We start from the raw sequence: 27,551 nt of genomic DNA, 5'->3' as shown, positions 1-27,551 counted from the left end.
AATTTTTTGAAATATTGTTTTTTTTTAATTTCGATATTCTTTATATTGTATTTATTCGAAAAACATTTGTTACATTTCTATGCCAGCACTTGTATTTGGACAATTATGATTGGAGCATGCGCCTGACATTCGTTTCTTAGGCACTCTGAACGTGATGTCGGCAGTAATCATTGTTCGTGATTAGTTACATTACTGTGTTAGCCTGTAGTGGCATGGTTTTCAAGTATTTACGCGATACGTGTATCATGTGCGCGTATTGATGTTGTATTTGGAATGCGCGGTACATTGAGACAAGTCCTGTATATCACATTTATTCCATTCGTCAATTGATCAATTGAAGAACTCACTAACGAAAGCTTGAACTTGCTTATAACAGACTACGAAATTACATTTGTATACACACATATATATATATACATATACAGGTATATATGTATATGCATGTACGTGGATATACACATACATGGTGTCGTGTTTCATCGTTTCACGTTATACCGAATACTGGATACAAACATTTTTCAATGGAATGATAGGCGTGTCACTATACCAGGTATGTGAAGTGAACAAGAGTCATGTTATATCATTAGATAATATTACATAGTAATAAGTTCATGACGATCTATGTTAGAAAAGTGTTATAATTATTAAAGTTGTATCAAACATCTGGACGGCTATGTATTATAAGTGCACTGTTTTACAGAAATATTTTTAAATCTTTTTTATAATTAATATATGCAAGTAATTTCAATGATCTTCGAAAGAAGATAAATTATAAATTTGTAATCTTATATCGCGAAATTCCCGTTCATGGCAGACATGTCGACATAATGGCGTCAATGTTCCCTTCAACTATAGATAACTGGATCCTACATTCCCTACCTTGCATGTCGCAATAAAACATTAAACGTGCCACGTGACCTTCTTCAATCACGCGGTATGTTCTAAAAGCCGGGTCCGAACCTGCGCCCTAAAAAAGTTTTATCCTAGTACATGACAAGTGCATGTAATATCTATGAAAATGAAGTAGTAAATATAACGTGTATGTGTATAGTACTGTCGTACAAGTTTACAATTATAGCTCCAATAATACATAGTAACTCTGCATTGTATGTATATGTTTTTTCGATGCTATATTAGATATTAATACGCTGTTTAGAAATAAATTAAAAATTGTAATATAAAGAGTTTGTAAATATAACTCTATAGATAATTTATTATCTACAACAAGATTCTTGTATTTTATTTTACTATTTAATGTATTGTAACTATATAACCTTAGTTATAAGAATATGTTCTAGAATATACCATATACTATCTATTGATATTACATTATGGAAATTTTAAAAATGTATTAAAAATTAATAATGGTTGTTAAATAACAATAAATATATTTGTAGTAATAATAATATTATTGTAAATGTAGAACAATAAGACAGTCAACTTACAGGCAATAAAATTACAATTTAGCATACTATTAAAGTTTATATAATTGTTAAATTTATTTATGTTATATACATATGTTATACTGAAAAAATATTTTTATTTTTTTCAGACAAATGTGTGCTAGCACTAATAGCATATCATCAACGCATTCGTTGCAGTTAAACAGTTAAAGAAGAAGAGGCGTACTTCGAAACATACTTACAGGCCTGGGTGTGGTTTTAATAACTTCTAATATAAAATGGCAGAAGAGTGCAACGATGTTAAGTCTGCCGGTCCATCTTCACCAAGAAGTCCACAGAATAATGGTATGGGAGGAAAACCAAGCAGTCCTCATTCTCCTAGACAACCAAGGCGTATGAAGCTAACACAGCAACAATTGGACAGCATGACAAAGGACGAGCTAGCAGCCAAGTGGCATGAACAGGACTTGTATGTGGAGTGTCTAGAGGCCCAGGCGGCAGCCCAGGAAGGTACTGAGATCACTTGAGTGAGACCACCTCACTCACCACATTTCTTAAGCGAATTTATGAATGCCAGAACACAACGGTCTCTTGTATGAGACAAGACTCTTATAGGGACGCTAAGATTAGGGATTAAGCATATTATTAGTACTGTGCTTAGGATAATAATAATGCTAAGTTTTTATAAATCCTAAAGTCGAAAAAATTTTGAATAAATAAGTATCGTAATAAGATAGATAAAATTCTTAACATCTCTTACGACATCGATAAACAAATTACAATTGTAGAAAATTTATGTATTCATATGAAACACTAGATAGATCAATTGGGTAATAGACTTTACATAAAGGCTAGTGATACAGTAATATTGTAATATTTTGAAAACTACATTTGTGATGTGTAGTGCGGGCAATTAAATTAATGCCAATATGTACAGTGTTCGAAATTTTTTTGGTGAGCAGAAGTGATGTGACAGTCATATACACTGCATGTACAGAAAATCTAATACAATATTATGCATGTATGCATAATTTTATCATCTGGTGTTAAGTTGCGCTGCTATTGATATTAAAAGTCACTTAATGCTAAAAGCAAAGTGTATGTCGAAAAAAGTGATATTGTGTGACAAGAAGAGATGAAAAGGTTTTTTCGAATGTGTTCACTATGAATCATTTCTTTCACTGTAATAAACACACATAGCTTACTTTTGGTATGAGCTCTTAAGTGACCGTGCAGTGTGCCACGTATAATTCTACAGTGTAGTAAAACACACTGCCAGAAGCAGGACAGTGCGTGTGTGTTTGTGTGTACATTGGATATCGAGTTTCCACTTTGCGAGGATTGAATGAAATACAACATCCTCGCTGGCTCTGAATATACCACTCAGAAGAGTAAAAACAGAGGCCCTATGTCATCCTTTGGCCCACAAAACTCTGTGCCAGGGATGCGTGAACCTAAGTCTTGGTGAAGTACGAAACCTTTAATTGATGCAGTTATGATCTGAAATTCCAGCTGCTTTTTCCAATCCTAACAATTCTTATCCCAATCTACAATCTTTAATATCATCTTATATATAGATACATCTGATAAAACTGAACAATTTTAATTATGTTCCTAGACAAACATCCCTGTCTATTCCCATTATGAACGCAATTCATGCATGCATTTGTACCTGCACCATAACTTCCTGATGTCCAAGTACCAATCTGAAAAAAATACAATCCTGATCAAATAAGGCCGGGAGGCCATCTTGTGACAACATCTGTGTCTGCAACAAGTAGTCTGTCTATTCTCATGGAAGAAAAGTAATGTCCACTCTTGGTCTCGGTGGAAGCACAGAGAATCTCACAAATGGCACGATGCAACGACTCCAAACTCAAAGTATGCGCTAATTAAAAATGTCAGTTGTCAGGCAATCAATGTCACATACATATGAAAACATGTTTTGTTTATGCGCACTTAGGGCAAAACAGTATGTAGTAGATTTTCACCACTATGCTTTCTTTCACCAAAGATATACAGATATGAAATATCAAAAGAGACTGTACAGAATATTCTGTACCATTATATTATATGCATATATATTTTAAGGTTTTTAGCTCTCTATGTGTCTCATAAATATACATGACTTACCATTACTTAAACGAATTATTACCAGAGATGGAGAAAATAAACAAAAAGAATATTATAAAATAATCCCCAACTCTAGTTATGAAAATATAATTTTATTCAAAGTGTATGAATAAAAATTATACATCATAAAGATATAGGTAAAATTATGAAAGACATGGAAATACATCTTTTTTCATATTGTATTTTAAATTAAATAAATGTTAATACAGCTTTCTCTTTAAATTTATATTATCAATTAATAACTTCTTTAATGATTTTTATGTTTGAAATGTATTTGAAGTATAGTATTTTTATATCTAATTGAAATAAAGTTGAAAAAATCATAACCTTTTAAAATATAATAAAAAATGTACATTACATGATATATATATATATATATATATATATATATATATATATATATATATATATATATATATATATATATATTGTGTGTATATATATTACATTACCCATTATATTACATATTATATATATATATATGCTCATACTCTGTTTAATTTTAAAATGATTATATAATAAACATAAAACAAATTGACGAAACACATAGATAGCTTTAAACAGTGAAGTCTTAATTAAAAGAGGAAATGATATAATTCTTTTTTGTAGGTGAGCTATCCTCATTGAGGGACTCTGAAAGCAAGTACAGACAGCAACATGCAGAAGCATCTCATAGAGAGAAGATTTTAGTCAGGAGACTTGCTTCTAAAGAACAAGAATTACAAGAATATATTGTATGTAGATTTTACATTTTTTAATAGAAGAAATATAGAACTAATTAAAAAATTTCATAGCACATAACTCTTCTTCTTCTTTCCTCTCTCTTTTAGAGTCAAATTGCTGAAATGAAAGCTGCTCATGCTCCATCCGCTGTGGCTTTAAGATCTGCTTTGTTAGATCCAGCTGTTAATATTTTAATTCAAAAATTAAGGCAAGAACTTGTTACAACTAAAGCTAAATTAGAGGACACCCAGAACGAACTTAGTGCCTGGAAATTTACACCAGATAGGTAAATAATAATTTACGTCTTTTGATAAAACTAAATAACAAATTTGTATTTCCAATGACACTCTGTATATTTTTTTTATCTATAGCAATACAGGTAAAAGACTAATGGCAAAATGCAGATTGTTATATCAAGAAAATGAAGAATTAGGTCGCATGATTGCTAGTGGACGAATTGCTAAGTTGGAGGGAGATCTTGCTCTTCAAAGAAGTTTTAGTGAAGAAATGAAGAAATCACAATCAGGTATTATTTTTGTTATGGATATTTTTTTAATATGTTATAGATCAAAGTAGCTAATATCTTTTGGTAATGTCTATGTTACAGAGTTGGATGAATTCTTGCAAGACTTGGACGAGGATGTTGAAGGAATGCAGAGCACAATTTACTTCTTACAACAGGAGCTACGTAAAGCTCGCGAATCAGTTACATTGTTACAGCAAGAAAATGCAGCGTTGAAAGCAAATTCAAGCGAAAATAATTTAACGAATGGTTTGTCACCTCACACACCACCAATAAAGAAGGAAGAATCCGAGGAAAATTCAATTTCGGAAACAAAGACTTCAAAATCAATGGAAGATAGTGATGTGTGCAAAGGTGCTAGGACTCCACCGTTATCATCGCAGCGATCGCCACAGTGTGAGTTTTCTAATACTGAAAGAACAGAACGGGTCGAACGAAAACCCAATCAAGCAGATCATAATGACGAAAGCTCAAGTGATTCGGCTGCTTTGATCATTAAAGTAGAGAATGAGGAATTAAGTGATAGGGAAGAAGAACATGAAGAAAATCGAAATAATAAGAGGATACTAAGGAGCAAAAGTCATAATAGAAATAACAATAAAACTAATGGGGAAGAGGTGCTAACTAGAATAACTAGGGGTAGGGATAGGACCAAAAGGGACAAAAGTGCACCAGGTAGTGACGACGAAAGGACATATAAAAAAAAGAGAAGAGAGAGTATTCTTTCTCTTGATTATAACGAAGCTGATGACGACGCGTTAGTTCTAACTAATGGTGAGACGCTTCAAAGCGATCCAGAATGAACAGTTTTCTAGAACGATTTTATACACATAACACTGTTATATATGAACAAAGCTTAGCGTGACTTAATACCCAACATAAGTTGAATCTAATATTTCATATTTAAGAATAATATGGAGACACATTATGATAAATATTATTTCTGATGGTTTTGTAATTTTTCATAACGTGTATCCGTAAATATATCTTTTATTTCGATTTTTTTGAAGTCACGTTAATGCCAAGATAACAGCACTTGATTACGTATGATTATATCTTCACAAAAATAACGTGGCGTTGGAATAAAGGGGTAGATAGTTAAAACTATTTTTTCTTTCGCAATAAAATCGCATTAAATTTTCTGATAAGTATTCGTTATTATGAACAAATGCTTCAACGTTTTTAAATGGCTTTTTGTAAATTCGTTAAAACATTGATAGTAGCTTCTCTTGTTAGATTTTGCAGAGCAATGATAAAAAATATAAATAACAATAGAATAATAATCAAGGCTATGCCTTTTTTATTATGTAAATACACAAATGTTAATATCTGGTACACAACGACGCACATACATAGATTTATACACGATTGTGTGCGCAATAATTTGTATGTATGTATTGTTTTTTTCATTGTGAGACACGCGTGTCAACATTCGTTATTCATGCATAAAATATGCTTTTAATTGTGTATAATAAAATTGAGGTCTATTTGTTAGATTTATTGAATACCTGTAAATTATATGAAATATTAAACGATATTAATTTCAGTAAAACATGCAACTGATCTTGTAGATCACAGAACATCACAGTTGCATATTTTTTATTTTTTTTGAGGACAAATATACAAAATATTTACATTGCTATTTTATACTATCTTGTATAAAAGCACATATTTTTTATCGTGTTTCTTACATAAATATTTTGCTTTCTAATTCATTTGTAATTTTGGTATGTAATGTTCAGTTTGGATTTTGAATAGGTATATCTATTGTATTTGGAGTATAATTTTTGGAAACGTATTCATAATTAAAATATAATTTGTGGATAATTCAATTCAAATATATCTATAACAAAAACGATTATTATTGTATAATATGTAATTTATCAATTAAAGATTACCTTTCAACTCAAAAATAATTATTTATGATAATCGTAAGGTAAAACGTCATTTCTTTTATTCATCAACTTCTACAGTTATGAAAATTGGAAATTAAAAACATCTAATTAAAATAAAATTGAAACCACAAAGCCTGTAGACTTGTAACACAAAAGTTGTATTTGTTCCTAATTTTATACGAAATATTTTTAAATAATTAATATAAACTTCGAGGAGATGTAATGTTTATCAAAATGAAAAAAATATTTTCTAAAGGTTAGTCATTTTTGAATTATAATATTATATCATCTAAATATGTAGATATTGTCTAATTAGGGGAAAATTAGTAATGTGGTTACTATCAGTGGAAAAAAATTGTGACGTAATATTTGATATTTGTATAGCTGGTAGTGGTAGTAGAGTTCGAGCCATTTCCCGGCATACTCCGGCATTAAGATTTTTGCAACTATTGCGACGAGTCTGCGATCAACGGTTACTTCTGCACTTCACATTTTCTGATATTAGTTTATAAAAACAAGTTGATTCGTCACAGTTTCAATAATGTTCGCAGCAAGACGTGCTCTGTTTTCCAACACAATGTAAGTCTATCTTACTTTTTATTTATAATTGACATTCGCATAGTTGATGTTATATAATTTCTAACCTGTCATTCTTCCTACTTTTTGTCATTAGTATTAGACATTTTATTCGTAAGAATTGCGTTTATTGATATTGTATATATACATAATTGTATAAAAGATTAACATTTGTACTTTAAAATATAATTACGAAAACAGTATCAAAATTTGGAATGAACTATATTTAATATAAATTGATTTCTTTTCATTTAATTAAATATATAATTTATACATGGTCATTTATATAATTTAAGTTCCAAATTGAAATTTATTTTACAATAATTAATAGTTAAATGACAAATTATTACTGATATTTAGCCATATGTATTGGATGCATCTATCAAATTTAAAAATATTGAACCAAATTACAAAAGGCAAATGTATATTTTAAAAAGATATATTTAAACATATTGTCAAAGTACTGAAATTAACTGTATGTACAAAAAATCAATATCAATTTGGTTTGACCTTTGGCATGTAGATATATGTTAGATAAATACTTTGTCAATGTGATATATGAATATCATTATATTTATAGTCCATATACATCATACATGTATGAAGTAAATTTTATTTAAATTTGAAATGCAAAAAATAAAAAGAATATACATGATAAAAAATAATAACAAAAAATAAACAACATATGATAAGATAATATTCATATTATCAATGAAAACAAAGTTGATATTTTGTAGATATGATATTTTTAAACATAAAAGTTAAGTATATAATTTATACTCTATTTTTTTAACTAATACATATTATTTTTAACTTTACAATATATATTATGCAAATTTCTAGATAAAATAAAAATTCTATTATGTATCTTTCACTTTTAGCAAAGACACATTTGTGAGAACAAAACATTCACTACCTGAATTACCCTATGATTACAAAGCTTTGGAACCTATCATCTGCGCTGAAATTATGCAACTTCATCATTCAAAGCATCATGCAACATATGTTAACAATTTAAATGTTGCCGAAGAGAAAATGAAAGAAGCTGTCGCTAAAGGTGATGTTAATACGCAAATTGCATTGGGTCCAGCTATTAAATTCAATGGAGGAGGTCACTTAAATCACTCAATTTTCTGGTGTAATCTTTCACCAAATGGCGGTAAACCAGATGGTAAATATTGTTTTACTACACGAGATAGATATTCTGTAATAAAATTAAATATAAATTAATCAAATATCTTTCCTTTCAGCTGCACTCCTCAAACAGATTGAGAAGGACTTCGGTAGTATGGAAGAGATGAAAAAGCGGTTATCTGAGAGTACTGTTGCAATTCAAGGTTCTGGTTGGGGTTGGCTTGGATATTGTCCAAAAGCAAAATCTTTAAGGATAGCTACTTGCGCTAACCAAGATCCTCTCCAAGCTACAACTGGTTTGATACCACTTTTTGGTATCGATGTTTGGGAACACGCATACTATTTACAATATAAGAATGTTCGACCTGATTACGTTAAAGCTATCTTCGACATAGTGAACTGGAATGACGTGAATAGCCGTTACAACAATGCTCAGAAATGTTAGAGAGTGAAGAAAAATATGATAGTGTCTAAAATGATTTTTACATAGTATGAACCTTTTTCGAGAATCAATTTCGTATTCTCTCTCTTCTTGTTTGTCTTCAGAAGACATTTATGATTTTATATAAATCTGTTTCATATATATTGTACATATATAATAATAAATGGTAATGAAATTTGCCAGAGAAGTTATTGTTGGTTTAAAATCAGATAGAAGAAATATCTTACTAATTATATTATTTCATAAAGATTATTTTTCTTTCTTAAAAATATAAAATATATTTTCAAATGTTAAACCGATATTCTTAAATTAATAAAAGAATCATCTTTTACACATCAAGAACGATTTGAAAAACTTTCGCGCTCAAATCGAAGCGCGCTATTTAAGTTATCATATATCGATAACCATCGCGGTCATTTCCGTTTTCATCTGGCATAATATCAATGGGCAGTGTGAATTGGAAATTTCGCATGAAACGTCACGTTATTTCGCTAGGAGAAAATAGACATCAGCGCCACATGGTTAATAAGCTGCACAAGCGAGTGCCGAGAAAGAAGAAAAAGACGCCTAACTCGCGCCTTTGATAATCGATCGGTTAGAATTGAATTGCTTTGCGTCGCGTCGCGTCCACGCTGTGTCTCGAGGAACATCGCGGAACTAGAACCAGTATGGCCGGAGGTCCTCAGCTGTTTTCACGTCACTGCCTACGTATCTGGTGAGTCGAAAACATTCTTGTCATTTTAACCACTTGTACTAATAGCACATTCGTTATGAATGCACGAACGCGTTGCTATCATTGTAGTTATCGTAAACTCGTTTGTGTACAATACATCGTCTATTATAAATTCTCGAATGCCGTTTGCGCCGCAAATTAATTTCCTGTTTGCTTTGTCAATCTAGAGTACACAGTAGATACGTACAACTTTAGTCAGACAGATCAGTTTTAAACCATCGCGACATTGTATTCCTTTATTCTGTTTCATAGTTAGTTCATTAGCATGGTTAGTTTGACTTTATACGATGACAGTTCGTAAATGCACTACATGTATAAAATATAAAAAATCGTCCGAAGAATTTTGATCGATTATTATTAGGGATAAAAATTCTACGTTCCTTGGGTCATTTTCGACGTAATCAGGTTTTCCCATTGTTAAAAAATTTTAATTTGAGGAAAATATGAAAGAATCATTGTTAATACGCGTGATTTCTTAAAACTTCAAAAATCTTTTTGTTTGTCAAAAACGAGCGTTAAATTAGGACATAAAAATTCGAAGACTAGGGCTTAAATGTAAGTAATTTGAACATTTCAAGTATAATTTTTTTTGAAATATTTCCTTGCAAATGAGTATCTGAATAAATGATTTTGATCGATACTTGACATTCTTTTTACACGTTCTATAATATATTTCTCTGTTATGTCAAGGAGGGTTTGAAAAAAGAAAGTTCTCATCTATATTGGCTCTTAACGTGTGCTCGTACGTGTATTTGCATAAAGATTGAACGATATGCGATGTATAAAGATAAGTGCATGTATGTATCGTATCTATGTAGTTAATTTTAAGATCAATGAATCGAGGAGTACGTTCGCAGCATGTTTCGTATGATTCATTATGTTAGTGCATATTAGAAGTGTTAATTATGATCGAAGGGGGCGCTTTCGTATTAGTGAACGCGCGTGGAATCGACTCGTTCCTGCCACAAGGCTTTTGCTGGTAAAATACGAAGCCACCCGATGGTACACATTTACACATTCGAGTCGCGGATCGTTACTGAAGAGAATTATACCGCGCTTCTAGGATTAGGATTTTTTCAAAATTAGGGTATGCAAGTGCAACGCTGCGGAAGGTTGATGCTGAAAAGACCGGGGCACAAACTAAATCTTTGTGCTGATTTAAGTTCATTAGGGATACGTTAATAGAAATTGACTATCAGATTTGTTGTGAATAATGTTGTGAATAATGTGAATGTTTTGATTCAGCGATCGGGCCAATACGAACTTAACAAATTTAAACAAATTTTTAAATAGAAAGCTTTATATTTTTTGAAATTATTTTAATATTTTTAGCAGTTAAAAATATTATATACTTCAAGATAATGGAAGGACTTATATTTAATGTAGGAAAACAGAAAAAATAAAGAAATGTTTCTGATATGTATTTGAAAAGTGTAATGTTTTTGCCCTTCATTTGCTTAAATAAGTAATAGTTTAATAAGTTGAATATGTTCGATGGAAATTATTTGTGTATCGATAGCTGATTAAAAGTGGTACTATGAATAGAAGTGTCAAGTATCTACTTTGATTCAATATCTTTGAAAGTTATTCTTCTTTTCTCGGAACTTTGCACGTTTCAGTAAATCTTGACATGTATAATTTTAATAGAATACTAATTATGAACTTTCGTTGAACATGACATCTACGTGTTATAATTTATTCTTCTATCAATCTTAATATATATTAATATAAAAATGTTAAATGATATTTATTATAATAGTGTTAATAGTGTTTAGAATATCGTAAATCAAAAAATTATGATATTAAAAGTGAAACAACATATATTTATCAAAATTGATATTACGAATTTGGTAGAATATATTTCATAATTATTATATTAATATTACATAACATTATTAAGCCATCTATTTTTCATGATATAAAATAAAATGCAAAATATAATAAATTATAAATGATGAACATTCAAATTATAATTATACGTGACATAATATTAGGATATTTAGAGGAAAATTTATCATTTTTGTGACAGTGGCCAAACGTTCCAGTCACGTTCCTGGAATGAAATCTCATGAAATATGAACATGCGTCAATGGTACTACTTATATATAACTTACTTACGATGCAACGTTGCGGAAAAACAATTTTATCGAAATATTGTAATATTTGATTCAATATAGTCTGTTAACGTAAGATAGCATTTGTTTTCGATTAAGGTATATGTATTCATCAAGATATTTATCTAATATCTTTTCAATTTTATCATTTTGGCAAATAACTCATGTCAGTAGCCAACAGTTATGTCATTTTTGTTTTTCTTTATTCACAAATAATTTCAAATATTTAAATATATGTTAAAAGACGAAAATATGATAGACAGAACATTTTAGGTAAGAAGGGCAAATAAATAATTTGCCTACTTTATCCATAAAAGTATTACCCCTTTTTAGAGGTAGATTCTTAATTAGGATGTGCAGTTATAATCTAAAATCATGAATAATTATACACAACACTAAGTATACGATAACCGGGTTTCTCAAATTTTCCAATAACATTAATAATTCATCTACGGCATTTATGAAACTATTACAGTTTCAGAAGTGGCTTCTATAGTTAGGAATTGCAATTATATAATCTAAGAACATAAATGAATATTTCTAAATTTTTCTAATAATATTAACACTTCAGTTACTATAACAGCGAAAATATTATGCTTTGGGAAGTAACTTTCGTGGTGTAGTTATAATCTGAAATTATGAATGAATAAACACAATAATAGATATGTAGTAACCGAGAGTCTCTAACTTTTAACAATATTGATAATTTGGCTACTATATTGACGAAACGGTTACTGCCTTTAGGGGTGGCTTTCGTGATTAGGGGTTTGTAACAAAAGTTGGATTAGATTTTTGAGTGAGCAATAGGAGGCGGTTAGATACGTATTCGTATATGGTTGAAATAAAGATACGTGGGTGCTATTGCCGACATCGTTGGATATCTTTACTTATTGATTGCTCCGTAGAAATTGGCCGGCGCCGCCCGCGTCGCATCGGTCGATCGTTGGGTTGCAGGCTGACGTCATCCGTGCCTCTACGCCTATTGATTTTCTCCTCTAGGCGCGATGTGATTGGTCCATAAACGGAGAAAGCGGGCATGCACGACCCTGGACCACGATGTCGATCGGCGCCCGCGCACTCTACATCGCTAACTAAGGGTCGCCATATTGCTTCCAACCACCTACTACCGTGTATCACCGGTTTCGATACTACTTCACTTTCGAGGGCAAATTCCTATCCAGCAACCATGTGCGCATACCTTCGTCGACTTAGATCGATCATCTGAAAATATTTTTAATCATAGATTCGTTGTCATATCCTTGAAAGTTTATCCAGAAAATTCGAATGATCTAACTATTTCTTACTTTTCGTGGAAAAATTATTTTACATAAATGTATGTAAGACACGCTGAATTTGGAATAAGGTGCACCGGGATAGGTCTCTTGACAATTTCTTGCAGCCGTTTTTCGTTTACGAATGGGATTCGGTTTATCGCCTGCTTCTTTTAATAAATGAAGCATTTCCCTGAAATGCTTTTCATCAAATAGTCGCTTCACTTCTTCGATTTTATCTACCTATTTTGGCATAAAAAATAAGAGGAATATATAGGATTTCTACTTTAAATTTGATTTGTTGGTTTGGACAAAAATAGGCTTCTGTGGTACATTTGGAAAACGTTCCCATGTCGTGCTTTTATGATATAAATCTAACAAGAAGAATAACGTATAACACTCCAGTGAAATAGTTTAACCAACAGCTACAAAAATAGTTTAAAGCATAATACAAAAAAGCTTACTAAATGATAATTAAATAATAATACGTATATATTTATTACAAAATGAAGATTTCAGATTGAAATCAGCTTTTCGTTTACTCCGTTTTTGATGGAAAAATGATGTTAAATGGAATTTTGCATCGTTGGGAATATGGTTTACTCTAATCACTTGAAAGTAACTCACACCTGATACGGCATCGCAGTAATTCTTTGAAACCAAACAATTCGTGTCGCTACTGATAATCAGGACTGATGCTTTTACGATCAATTTATCTTAATTACAAGAGCTGTCCCTCACAATAGGCGTGGGATTATACACGGGAAAAATTAGGGCAATTGCATTGAAAAGAATGCGTCACCGTGGACTTATTATTTTTCATTTTATTTCGGTATTAATTCATATTCATAATTATCCTATATCTTCGGGTAACGCAGTGTTGTAACGAGTAATTAGTATGAATAGTTGCACGGTTCTTCCTGGCAATAAATTATGGAAAATTATCTGGCGAACCTATCATTACGTTAAATAAATTGCGAGGGAACTTTGCTGCGCAGAAGTGCAATTTAGAAGGAAATTGGTGTGCAGGCCCAGTGGAATAATTTAAAGTGATGTCAGAAAATTTGATTTGTCTAACCGTTTTAGCAATGAATTTTTTTGTACGTGCCTTGCAAGAAAAAATTATTTATCTATTAATTATTAACACATAATTTTCTGGATTTGTTCTGTAAAGAAGACATGATACAATATAGATAATAGAAAATAGGTACATTTATTATTTAGTTAAGTAATAATTGATTAAAGTACAATGTTGCGTATATGTAATACCTAGAGATGACCTTTTTAATTCTACTATTTTTTTTAGCAAAATCTTTAAAATTCTTGCTTACGTATAATATTTCTTGTGACCCTGCTGCGTTCTTTGAGCTATTTTCCATTATATGTTTCTATCCTTAATAAATTTCTTAAGTTTGAAGAGTAGATAAAATAATCGTTGTATAATCTTTTATTTCAATTTTTTGCTAGAGATTTTGTTACAACACTAAACTTTTTTCTTTATTTCTTGTTAAAACGGGGGACGTGATTCAGGCACAAAAATTCGAAGATCATGACTGGGCTAGAAAAACTACGTAAAATATAACGACTAAGGATCAGTTCAACGCCGAACGGAACGGAAATCTGACGAGCAGTTTATAAAAGCGTGGGTTTGGGCTGTTGACTACGCACGTATCCTGACGTCATTGATGTGTATGACTCATTTGGTGAAGAATTCTGTTTCATGAAAACATTCTCACTTCCTATGGTATATCTCGTATTCAACGCGAGATTAGTGCTTCTAACTTTAGAAATAAAAAAGAAAAATAAATATGCAAACTTTGATAGAAAAATTTTTTATCAACTTTTGCATGAACTGGTAGAGATATTTATGAAAACAAGATAATGCACATATGTACCTGGTAGCATAATCTATCGATACATGTGAGATATCAACTATTGCATTTCATTGGAAGTAGATTTAATCTTATTGGGAAATATTGACAGATTTTCTGTAGTCTGTTAACATCTCTGTTTACACAATCTGTTGTATATGTAGACACCACAGATATCCTAACGAGGGATGGGTGTGCGACCTTTGTTTCTCCGAGCAACCCCCTATACCTGTCGCATCTTTAGTGTTATAGTATACATGTAGTAAACAGCCGGGCAGAATCTTTCGCCTACTCGAATGGAATGACCATATTTAACGAGCCGCTATTATGTAAAACACGACATGCATTGATTTGTGAATAATAGGAAAGATAGAATCAGACTAGTCATTTCGAATCTTTCAATACATCTTGAGACTTATTGCGCAGAATACACTGCATCTCATATACTTCCCATTGAAATGTTATAATCTGTTATCTACCGTAACTTAGTTAAAACTTAGTTAGTTTATAAAAAGCACAATATGATCTTCTTCGAACAAGAAGCTTAACATGATGAGAATTAAATGTTTCACCGCCCTCAAAGCGGTATCGTTAATTTATTTTTTCACCGATTGAATTTACATTCCACTTCATATTTTACATTTTCCAAATTCCATTTCATATTTTACACTTACGGTCCTATTATCTGTATATCTCTTACACTTAGCCTACGCAATAAATCTGAAGACGTAAAAAGTTTCTCCGAGGACGTTCTTGAGAAAGTGGCCAATGGCGTTTTCTTGATGTCATTTAATGATCATTGCTGTAAAGCGTCATGTTTTACAAGTTTCTGCTACGGATTGTTAAATATATCATCGAATCATATATTGCACGTGACTTGAAACGTGTTTTTGTTATTCTTGATTTTCGTCTTATTTCGATTCCTTGAATCTCCCTGATTTTACTTCTGCTAAAAATTTAGGTCCCCGATGTATTAATTCTTTACAACATTAGTTGTAAAAGAACCATTGAATCAATTTTACGTAACGTCTGATCGAGCCCCTGTAATCATTTTATGAGACTCATTAGATGTGGCTTCTCGAACTTGTACTTGTCTCTAAATCGCACACGGTTTAATTGTTGACCAATACTACTTGATTCGAGTTAATTTCTAGGATAATAGCTTCTTTTATCTTATTATGCCACTTAACTCATAACAAAACCACATTTGTTTATGCTTGTTCTTTTTCAGAAAGCAATAAATTCCAGCATATATAATACGTATTTAATACGTTTTAGTTATTTCAAAGAAAATATTCATCATATTACATAATTGTTCTGACTGTAATTCTGTAATTTTGTAGTAAGAGTAAATGTGTAATACTACTACTAGGTATTTATAATGCCCAGGATGGATATTGGATGCGTCAACAAAGCTTCATTTCCAATTTAAAAATCGCATTAAGGCACGGAGATTGCAATTTTACGTCAGCAGGGTCTTCGGTTGTATCCGGACTACCCCAAGCACGTCTACGGGGAAAGCTCAGTCCTGAACCCTTTCGCGTGGCCAGGTGATCGTTGAAAAATATTGGCTCGCCGACGATCCGAACAGAATAAGCGTAGAAGCGAGCAAATTTATCGAATCGATAAGAACTTATATAAACACCGATGAGATGAGAGCGTTTTCCAAAATGGACGACGAATTTGTAACAATGAATGCCAGCTCGAATAAAGCTATGATCGATAGTTTCAATTAGAACTGTTGCGCAGACGTCTTTTGTTAAAACATACCGTTGTTGGTGTGTGAGTATTTATGTGTAAGTATTTCGATAAAGAGAAATAGAATTTATATATAGAAAGGAAAAAAGGGGACGAGAAATAGTTATAAAATGTAGTTGTATAATTTGTCTTTTTAATTTTGTAGTTTTGCAGTAGTGTATAGATTTCTTAGTACTTTGTTATTGCTATACAGTCGAGTAAATAGTTTTTAGTTGAGGTAAAGGAAATACGAATTTCTTTTTATTATTTTATTAATATGAAATAATTTAGAGCGCAATTGCAACGAATAATCCCATGTATGTACGCGGACTGTACCCTATATTTGTTTCTATGAGGCACTCGAAAGTATTTGCTAAGAACTCCAAAACCACGTACGAAGCATTTGCTCATAAAAATAGACTACGATTTTACTCCAGAGAAATGCAATTACATTCTACAGCCGCATCGTTGCAGGCACAAAATAAGTGAGATCACAAAAAATCAGATATCATCGTTACGATCACCAAAACCATTTCATCTTAATCGTGTATGACTCATCCTACGTATAAATTAAAAAGGGAAAAGGTGAACCAAAGTGGTAATTGCACGTGAAGTTCTTAGAAGTACCACTGCCTAAAAGACTCAGGTACTCAAGAGATCTGGAAGTTTTCCGTTGCAAAAGTCATCTTATTAAATAGAACGGCTTAAAATTCGAGCCATTGCCCGGAGAAGAGAAGAAAGACTAAAAAAAAGTTAATCAAAAGAAATAAATTAGAATCGAGGCGACCCGAAGGGCTTAAAGGACACATGGGTAGGGGTAACTATCAGGTGACCGGCAGATGGCGCCGACGCGGTAACTCGGCCATCGGCTAATGGACGCCGCGGGGGTAAGTGCGCAAGCGCTCCGAATCAGTTCGTCACTCGACGACCGACCGCCGACCGGAGGTGTCGTAGTTACTCGTTGTCGTGCAGCAGGGTGGTTCAAATAGTAAAGTGAGTGTATGTGTGTGTGGGTGTGCGCGCGTACACGCTCAGCCGTGAGCGATACGTGGATGAATACATTATAATGTCCGCGTACGTGTCCGTTAAGAGTTTTGAGGATCATCCAATCATAACCAGTGCACCGACATAATAGTGACCGTCGACTGTGAGGCTCGTTGAGTGTTGTTTCATCGTTTTCTATCGTTTCTCAAGGTTTCATATCCAGTGTCGCATCAGCGACTGTCATCATCGCTATCGTCCGAATCAACGGTGAACCTGAACGCATAACGCCCGAATTCATTTTGAGAAAACGAACGACAGATTGAACTTGGTTCTTGAACAGGGAGTCGAAGGTAAGAACCGTAGAAACGTCTTCGCTACAACGATCGATCGCGAAAATCTATGTATACGCGATGGATGTTCTTTCACCTACGCCCGTCTCGCTTGTCGCGACACTTTTCTACTACTGTTTTATCGATTATGCCGTGTCAGTTTGAGCTCGCACATCAAAGATATGCGAGGGAAATATTGAGAATATTCGCTGGTAAAAGAGGTTACACATTATACTTGGTTTTGGTAAATGAGTCCTGTCAACAGTCGCTCGACGACATTTTGTATACATCGCTCACAGTATACCCTTCAGACCGTGCATACGTATCGGTGGTTTACTTGAATTGTGGCACAAATAGGAAAAATATATATATTTTCCAGAATAATTTGCAGTGGAAAATTATTAATTACTCAATTATTTATCCAGAAGATTATTTTTTTCTTTTACAATTTAGTTACTAATCTATAGATTTTCAGGCTTCTAAGAAAATATTGTTTTTATTGCTCATTACTCTAAAAAAATGTTAAATCCTCTTTTGAATTATAATATTACTCTTGCCAAATCATTCTATTAGAAAATTTTTGATATTTTTATTCTGGTAAATAGCTCACTCTTAAAATTCATTTTTCCAAATACTTCAAAAGTAACAATCTTTTTTAATTTGTTACGCTTTTAGCAATCCAACGATAATTTGTACATTTAAACCCCTATACGTATGTTACATGGTGCAACGACTGTGCACTCGAATCGAATGGTAGGTCATAACATCGATAATCATCGCTGTAGCACTAATCGAAATACATTCAATTATCATAAACAAATTACACGATATTTCACTAAATATGTCAAAACATCAATTTTAGATATTGACTAAACATATTGAAAATGGAAAAATTCAGTTATACTTGTATAGATTATTGAGGTTACGTTGGGTGGGGAACGATATTTATCCAATTGGAAATCGAAATAGATATTGAAAATGGATATTGCGTCAATTATATTCGAATCGATGATAGATCGCGTTATAAGAGATTTAAAAATCAATTAATAGAAAATTGAAATTTGGTTGGTTAGAGTCACCATGTAACTCGAACTCGGTTGCTGTTATCGATTACGTGGTGGCTATGTTTTTACGTTCATCTCAAGAATGTACTTGCACACGCAGCGGTATACGTTTCCATGAAATCGCAGTATGTACTCCATTTCCTGCTATACATATCATTCAATTCGGTTTTTATATTCTTTTTCGATTTTTTCTTCTCTAATCATAAAATTATAAATTAAATAGAAAATAAACATAAGAAAAGAATTCCAGTCTAATAATATACATATATGTATAAAGTTAACCCTAAAAAAGGATAAAAAGAATAATACAAAGTCAAGCGATCTCAGATAAAATTAAGGACGAATTATTAACATTAAATGAATACATGTTAGTTTTAAAAATAGCTATTGTATTTATCTTATTTCTTCTTCTTTTTTTTCTTATTTCAGTTTAATCTAAATTTAGACGAGTAAATCTACAATAATATAGATTTAGATCTATTTTTGTGTTATAACGTGTCAATCGATAACCGTGCAAAGAAGCGTAATGTTAATTACTAACCTGCTGACTGTTGCGTTTCAGTCTATGAGCGGAGGTGAAATTTTCTTACTGATATCTTCTACCAACTTTTACATCCATACGGAACACCACAATACGATTGTACCGAAATTACGTATTTACGGACGTGCAATATATATACTTCTACCTTTCAGATATTATTGATATTCCTTTAACAAAAAGATCTGCCTTATTGTATGTTGCAATAACGGAGAATATTCAGTGGAATATTGAACTGATAGCGACGGTTTTTTTTTCACCAGTGGCGCTATACGCTGCACAGAATAATTACCGGACCGTTTATTCAAGTAACTTGGATTCTTAACAAATAAAATAAAAAAATTAAAATGCCTTATATAAATTAATATTTTTTATTTTACGCGGTGAATAAGATACATTTTTATAAATAGATGGATGATTTTGTAATTAAATAGGATGGTAGGTTTTAAGAATAATTTTATCTCTTTGAGAATGAGAATTTTATAAATTTATTAAAGTCAGAGAAAGATCATTAGTTTTTGTTTTTCAGAAAAAGGTAATATATATATTGTCTTTTTGTAGTTAGTGTCCTACCTAGCATTTCTCCATTTTTCAAGATGTGAAATATTTGAATTTCTCCATAGTTTTTATCTATCAAATAAAGTTATATTATACAGGCTATTTATATATATTTTTAGTTGAATAAAGAGTAATAAAGATGGTATTATGAAAGTAATATTCTGTTTTCTTCCGTTCCCAACTGATAGAAAGTCCTTAACTAAGGTAGCTAATGCTATATGTAATACATATGCCATTATATACAAAGGTTAACTATTTTAGTTTAACCAGAAACATTTCGTACAAGATATACTTCTTATTAACAATATTTGTTCGTATATGCATAATATGTGACAGTATCCTTCAAGAAGTTAAACATTAATATTTTCATGATTTTCAGGACATTTAATCTTTCTCTGATTTTTAGTCATGCAATTAAACCCATAAAAACGGTTTACAAAGAAACGTAGCTCCTGCAGCAAGTACGACGATTTAAATCGTAGCTCATAAAATCGAATGGACGAGATCAGTGCTTGTTCAGACTCTGCAAGTGATTCGTGTCACTGCGTAGTCAGTCAACGGTTGCAGTCTTTTTCAATACCCGGCCGTGACTATCGGTTGATCGATAGCGATGATATTGTTATTCTCGTATCAAGGATACTCGTGTTATCAGATATTTGATCCATTATGTTATAAGCATTCAGATTTAAGAAATCATTTTTCTAAATCATCATGTCGCGTTTGCAGCGGCGCGGTGTACCCGTTTCATTTAAGCGATGCTTTAAGCTCGAACCAGCATAGCTGCTTGTTTGCATTTCTAAATGGCGCAGTAATTATCGAAGTCAAGGTGCGTCACGAGATTTAAATACGCTTAGAAAAATAAAACCCTTGAAACCTGGAACTAAACATTGAGATTTTTTAAATCCGAGTTCTTTTAATTTCAACGTACGAATCTAGAATTTTTAAAATTGAAAACTGATAGGTAACGTATATATTTCATTAATTGATTTATATATATTTACTTTTATTTTTATGATGAAAATTTGAGTTTGTTTTAATAAATTTATTTACGGGAATGTCGAAATTTTTCTGTTTACAAAAACGAATTACCATCATGTATCACTGACGTAATTTAAAACCTTACATGGAATTGCGTCACCTCGGAGAGATTTTTCTTCGATTGAAACGTCACTATCGTTTATCCTTCGCGTGAGATAACACCAGAAGGATTTCCATTGGAACCCGCGTAGGAAATTTTTCTTGAAAAAATTCTTCGACGTTTTTTGCTCCTCTGATAATGTGTAATTTCTTTCTTACGAATAAAATTTATTTTTATTTCATATTATCTCACCTAAAAACAAGAAGGCTAGAATGATTGAAACAGCGCATTAACGATTATTTTTCTTTATTGTGTTTTACTAGATAGATTAAGAGTTCACTAGATTGATTAACTTTACTGTACGGACTTCAAAGAAGTAACTTCTTGCTTTAAAGCAAACCAATTACTCAGAGAGGATATTTTAAAAATGGATCACAATATTCAGTCGTTAGTACTACGCTTGTATCAAGACCATCTCCTTTCCTTGTTTTTCCAATTTATCTGATCGACCTTTCATTTTCTCGTGGGAAGACCATAAAGTAAGCATCTTTGATGTCGCATCGAGTGGTAATAATACGTTTACTGGCGACGATAATTGTATCTACCATTCGTCGTGATTGAATTACAGGAGAAGGCACTTTGCTTAGAAGCAACTTCTGCAATTTCTTTGCTTTGAATGTATCGTATCGATCCTTGGATACAATGATTCAAACTGTTGTTCCGCTTCGTTTCATGAAGAAAGGAACCTAGCCTGACTATTGGTCTATTGTTGGAATAACGAGGAATACAGTACACGAATTTTTATTTCTAAATCAAACGAAATTTTTATTTCTAAATCATACATTAAAATCGCAGTGTACAATATTTAATAGAATTTATATCCAACATTAAAACTATCTTCACATCTTTGAGTGAAATTTATTAGCCGTTTAAATTTTAATACCCTTGAAAATTAGTTTTATCATCCTCGCTATGATAAGCATAGGGTTGGAATTTAATCTTAATGATGTAGTTATAAATATAGCTTATGTTCGTGCCCTTGAGGTAGAAGTTACACGTTCACTTAATTTCCACGGATAGTCGATCAGGGAGATAAAACTGGTTATATAGATTCTAATGATTTCGAGAACTAATCTTGTACCTAATATGGATTTTTCTGTGCAGCTGAATAGACAAGAGAATATCGATACGTTCGCAGTAGAATGGGTCAGCCATTGATGAGGGACTATATGTACATACTACATCCTATAGTTAGCTAAAAATATGCTTTCCCTGGTTTTGAATACATTTTATTCCTCATTGCACAAACTAATAGAATATATTACATAAAAAAAACATCAGAAATATCAATTAATGAAATTAATAAACGCGCTTAACAATTGCTTAAATTATCGGTTTTTACGTATTTTTATACAGAAAGAAATTTATAATCTATGATACATTTACGTCATTGATATCTAACTACTTTAATATTGATAAGAATCATATGCATTATGAAAGTTATTGTATATTATTTGAACATATTTTGTATTTTAAATGTACAGTGAAAAGTTTGTTTTGCAATGTTTCTAGTAAAAAAATCAAAAGCAGTGTTTCTAGTAAAAATTCAAGCTATCCAACATAGTTATGTCTAAAATTGGCATAATATGCATTGTGATACAGACCAATTTGACATTAGACATCAATGTACAGTAATAGACTTCAAAATTGCTATTAAATCTACTGAACAAAAACAAGTATTGAATATTTCTTATTTTAAGTGGAGTCTTGAAACTTTATTTGGTATCATGGATATTCATACTGAGCTTCTTTTTCAGCAATTACAAAAGTTAATCGGATTTATGGATAAATGATAATCTGTTCTCTTCTTTTGTTCCTGCGCTGATTCGTTTGATGTTTATTGGCCGACTGTTCTGTGTATGGAGGGATAATTACCCACCGATAGACGAACCTTTTGTCGGTGAATATCGATTTTCAACGTCATGCACTATGTAGGTACTAGTTACTCTTGTTGGTGGATAATTGACGGCACGGACTTTATAGCGTCAAGATTCGATTAGGACCTAATGAAATATACCTTAATAAATTCAATCAAATTGTTTTGACGTTGACACGTCTACCATCCTCCTTTATTCTGATATCATTTCATTAATATTTAAAGCTTTGTTCCAAACCTTACGAATCCAAGAAGATCATTCAACTTCGTTCTTATCCTTGTCCGAATTGTATTAATAGAACTCAACTTACACATTATTTATCTTTTCTCTAAATAGTTTTGTTTGGTGATACTCTTAGATCTTTAAACATTTTATAATGTGTAGTTAAAAAGGGATATGATGGTGAAGAATTTTAATAAAAACAAGCTGTGCTTCTTAAATGCGCGCAAAGAGATACATAGAACAACACGAATAAAATAATAAAACTGCTTCATGAAAAAATAAATGATACTTTTGTTTCTATTTCTGCGCGAAATATCCCACAGCCAGAATTTATACGTCTATTAAAAAAAAATTTTAATTACAAACTCTCGTCGTTTCATTCCTCTTCAGCTGTTCCTTCTGAAATATTTAGCGATATAATATCAAATAAGATCATCTCGAAAGAACGTATCGTTACAATTAATCAAGAAGCGCGTGACCGCTATTGAATGGAAGCCTACGATCGTGTCTTTCTTCCGCGATGCCAGTTTCGCTAACGATGCCTTCTTATTTCCACAGAGAAAACGAGGAAAAAGTCAATCGCCAGCACCGCCGCCGTCGTGATCCGACGCTGAATTAAAAACAGACGGAAAATGTCGTCGGTAAAGGTGGCGGTGAGGGTACGGCCCTTCAACAATCGAGAGATCTCCCGTGAGGCACAATGTATCATCGAAATGTCCGGCAATACTACTTGTGAGTATAATTTAATTCCCGCACATTGTCCGTACTTTCACGCTGTTGTCCGCTCGTATTTCGTCCTCCGTTTCGTTTCTTCGTCTTTGTATTGTGGTCTGATTATTATTTATTCTCTACCTTTCTTCTTTTTTTAAATAAAAAAATTGTTTTCTACAAAACAAAACAGTTGCCGCGTTTACCACGAGAACAATTGCTTCTAACTATCAAGACATAGATGCATGTTCGTTTTTTCGCCATTGATTTGTCGTTCAATTATCGTAATTGTGTTTGTATAGAACATATAGAACGAAACTCCTTCTGATTAGACAATTGTTTTTCACGAGTGTAAGCCTGTTATTTCACCTGATTTGAAGTATGTCTTTCTTATTGTTTCATGAACCAATATTCTTTGAAATGAAAAGGTAATTTTCATACATTAACAAATTTAACATTGATTCAACTTGAATCTCAGATGGAGGAAAAATTGACATTATTTTGAAAAATATTACGTAATAATTGGGGCACACACATATTATGTAAGTGGGATATTATACCTAGGTTAACATTTTGCATACATGCATAACCACGTCCTTCGATCCTTTTCATTCATTTGAAATCTTCAATTTAAACAACTTGAACTCAACAAACTTGGCTAATAGCGTGCCTTGTATACACGCGTTGTTTGTTGAAGGGAAAATCTGCTTAAATGTCGAGGTGAAAATTCTGGTTCTCTCTTGTAAAAGTTTTTTACTCGATATTTGATGCAATTTCTCGTGCAACTTTAATGTTGCGTCACGAATTGAACGAAGAACTTCAGTTCCTTAAGTCTCGTAAAATGCAAATGGATCACGGGGCAAGTTTAATATTAGATAAAGTTCGGAGAACACATTGACGTCAGTTCATTGGTGTGTAATGATTTCATTGTGAAATTTCGATATAGTTAATCAATATTTTTACATGGACATGTAATCCCACGTTCCCGGATTTTGTGTTTTATATATTTATTTTTTCTTTTTATATAATCACCTGCAGCTGACCTTATTCGACCGTGACACACGTATTAATCTAATTATTTATTTGTCTATCGATTTGTTTGTGCGTAATATATGCTACATGTTTATATAGCTTTTGATCAGTATGTACAAATGAGAAAAGTTTATATTTGAAAACTTTCTATTCATTTTTTATGGGTCTTATCCGAGAATCATGTTTGATATACAACGCAGAAAAAGTTGGAAATGAAATAAGAACGAGTAATAAGTTATGACTTCCTTTTGTATTATTAATTTGCTGTTTTGCGTGTTCCAGCGATATTGAATCCCAAAGCACCACCGGGCAGCAAAGATGCGCTCAAGAGCTTCAATTACGATTATTCCTATTTTTCCATGGACGTAAGTATATACTTTCTTCGTTTTATTGAATTTCCGTAAAAATCAATCATTTGTATTGGTGTTCCTTTCATTTCATTGCTCTAAAGATCTATTATAAATATAGTATAAATTCGTTCATTATTAATAAAGTGAATTGTTTTTGCCACGTTACTTTTAATTAAAATTACGGATCAATAACAAGAATCGAACTATTTAAAAAGAGTCTAAATTATATAGGTACTTACAATAACTCTTACTGAGATTAAGACCAAGAAGAAGTTGATAAAAGGACACAAGTTAAACATGTATTCGATAATTTATCGCATTATCGTAAAACCGATATCGGGAACAGATAGTATAAAAACATAATAAATGGACTATATTCTTTATAGCCAAACGACGCAAATTATTCTTCACAACTAATGGTCTACAAGGATATCGGCGAAGAGATGTTGGAGCATGCTTTCGAAGGTGAGTATATACCAAATGGAAAATTTCTGAACGTCTACAGAGATTGATCGAACAATTTCTCAATACTTTAGGCATCGTGTACTCGAATTGTCGCATACCGCGGAATTTACGTCGAGGAACCGAACATGTGGACCCACATACCATCCGGATAGGAATTTAGTCGTTCGAATTCTCATACGATCTTGGCATATATTCACGACACACGAATATATGCTACCGTTAAAAAATTTGAAAACATTATTTTACTGTTCTTTTGAATTTCTTATAAAAAATGATTATTGGAAGGACATCTTGTTATACCTTTTACAATACTCGCAATTTTTAGAAATATGTAGACGCATTACCATTTATGAATGTTAGGATATCTACTAGTTACATTTATTGAACTAAGTTTGGAGAAATTTATAATAAAATAATTAAAAAATAAAGATAGTGAAAATTTGTTATTTAATATGTATTATCAATTATTCAATTATTCAATTATTCAATTATTCAGTAATTATTCAATTTGCATCAAATACCAGCAGGAGTTTTACTACTTATGACCAACAGTATATGTACGACTCGATATAGTTTTAGCTACTAATTTTAATTATTTAAAAATTTAATTAATAATTAATTTGAACAATGACTTTGTTAACACGTAGGTTACAACGTCTGTATATTCGCTTACGGACAGACCGGTGCTGGCAAATCATACACCATGATGGGTAAACAAGAAGAAGGTCAAGAGGGAATAATACCTCAAATTTGCAAGGACCTCTTTAGAAAAATCAGTCGCAATTCAAATGAGTGCCTGAAGTATTCTGTTGAAGTGAGTTATATGGAAATATACTGCGAAAGGGTGCGGGATCTCTTAAATCCCAAGAACAAAGGAAACCTCCGTGTACGGGAGCATCCTTTGCTTGGACCGTACGTTGAGGACCTGTCCAAATTGGCGGTGATGTCGTACCAAGATATTCATGATCTTATCGATGAAGGGAACAAGGCAAGGTATGTACATTAAATACAAAATTAATGAAATTTAATAATCCAAACTGATTAAAACATCTAATTAATTGAAAGATTAGTATTATACTTTTAATATATAATATATTATAAAAATTGATATAAAATATATTTGGGAGTATAAAATATATTTGATATTTTATTTCAAAATATTTTATTTCATATATCTTATATTTTATTTCAAAATATTTTATTTTATATATCTTATTTTCTTTTTTCAGAACGGTAGCAGCCACAAATATGAACGAAACGTCTAGCAGATCGCATGCCGTATTTACGATATTCTTCACGCAACAAAAGCAGGATTCTGCAACAGGATTAGTGACAGAAAAAGTCAGCAAAATCTCCCTGGTCGATTTGGCGGGTTCTGAAAGGGCTGATTCTACTGGTGCAAAGGGTACGAGGTTGAAAGAAGGTGCCAATATTAACAAAAGCTTGACGACCCTTGGAAAGGTCATCAGTGCCCTTGCTGAAATTGTAAGCAATATTTTTTACATATAAAAAAATAATGTATAATGCATAGTAGGAAGACGATTTGAAATTTATATTTCTCGTATGAGGGAACGTAACATTACAATGAAATTGCTTTTTTATTTTATTGACACAAGTCATATAAAAAATGAATACGTTGCACAATTGGTTGTACACAAGTTGCACAATTTTATCCTTTCAAAGTTACGTAGATGTTGCCTAAATTTCACATTAACGAAACCCATGTCTTCT

At 32.0% G+C, this 27,551-nt stretch overlaps 3 protein-coding genes across 17 annotated transcripts in view; all 3 read left to right on the top strand.

The window, feature by feature from the left end:
- The first annotated feature begins 86 nt into the window (after positions 1–86).
- Positions 87–5,930, top strand: fl(2)d (Pre-mRNA-splicing regulator female-lethal(2)D). Of its 4 annotated transcripts, none has more exons than XM_069110136.1 (6): positions 87–550; positions 1,553–1,913; positions 4,146–4,270; positions 4,367–4,545; positions 4,631–4,785; positions 4,867–5,930. In XM_069110136.1, exons 2-6 carry the CDS (start codon positions 1,682–1,684, stop codon positions 5,583–5,585), a joined length of 1,410 nt encoding a protein of 469 aa, XP_068966237.1. In that variant the 5' UTR covers positions 87–550; positions 1,553–1,681; the 3' UTR covers positions 5,586–5,930. The 4 variants fall into 4 exon arrangements, with proteins under 4 accessions (XP_068966237.1, XP_068966239.1, XP_068966238.1 ...); XM_069110138.1 differs by lacking the exon at positions 87–550 and adding an exon at positions 754–934; XM_069110137.1 differs by lacking the exon at positions 87–550 and adding an exon at positions 955–1,106.
- A 1,183-nt stretch (positions 5,931–7,113) lies between these two features.
- Positions 7,114–9,016, top strand: Sod2 (superoxide dismutase 2). The gene is made up of 3 exons (XM_069110144.1): positions 7,114–7,256; positions 8,135–8,424; positions 8,504–9,016. Exons 1-3 carry the CDS (start codon positions 7,219–7,221, stop codon positions 8,830–8,832), a joined length of 657 nt encoding a protein of 218 aa, XP_068966245.1. The 5' UTR covers positions 7,114–7,218; the 3' UTR covers positions 8,833–9,016.
- A 254-nt stretch (positions 9,017–9,270) lies between these two features.
- The window catches only part of unc-104 (kinesin family member unc-104), a 33,884-nt gene continuing 15,603 nt past the window's right edge, over positions 9,271–27,551 (top strand). For 5 of the 12 annotated variants that reach the window (XM_069110126.1, XM_069110125.1, XM_069110123.1 and 2 more), the window contains exons 1-6: positions 17,468–17,889; positions 23,824–23,997; positions 25,288–25,370; positions 25,742–25,820; positions 26,468–26,813; positions 27,050–27,305. In XM_069110126.1, the coding sequence (XP_068966227.1) occupies positions 23,898–23,997; positions 25,288–25,370; positions 25,742–25,820; positions 26,468–26,813; positions 27,050–27,305 (864 nt within the window). In that variant the 5' untranslated portion in view covers positions 17,468–17,889; positions 23,824–23,897. Of the gene's footprint in view, positions 9,545–17,467; positions 17,890–23,823; positions 23,998–25,287; positions 25,371–25,741; positions 25,821–26,467; positions 26,814–27,049; positions 27,306–27,551 lie in introns of those variants that run through there. The other 7 variants (XM_069110131.1, XM_069110130.1, XM_069110129.1 and 4 more) reach the window with 3 other exon arrangements.

This window comes from Bombus flavifrons, chromosome 3 (genome assembly GCF_040668555.2).
Source record: "Bombus flavifrons isolate JBK064 chromosome 3, iyBomFlav1_principal, whole genome shotgun sequence".
Taxonomy (NCBI): Eukaryota; Metazoa; Arthropoda; class Insecta; order Hymenoptera; family Apidae; genus Bombus; species Bombus flavifrons.
Note: the sequence above shows the minus strand (reverse complement) of the source record. Positions and strands in the feature narration are given on the sequence as shown.

Excerpts from the sequence above, each read along its gene's own strand:
- Sod2 (XM_069110144.1), top strand. The coding sequence starts at position 7,219 with ATGTTCGCAGCAAGACGTGCTCTGTTTTCCAACACAAT. Across the intron at positions 7,257-8,134 it reads GCTCTGTTTTCCAACACAAT|CAAAGACACATTTGTGAGAA; the intron begins GTAAGTCTATCT and ends TTTCACTTTTAG. Across the intron at positions 8,425-8,503 it reads AAATGGCGGTAAACCAGATG|CTGCACTCCTCAAACAGATT; the intron begins GTAAATATTGTT and ends CTTTCCTTTCAG.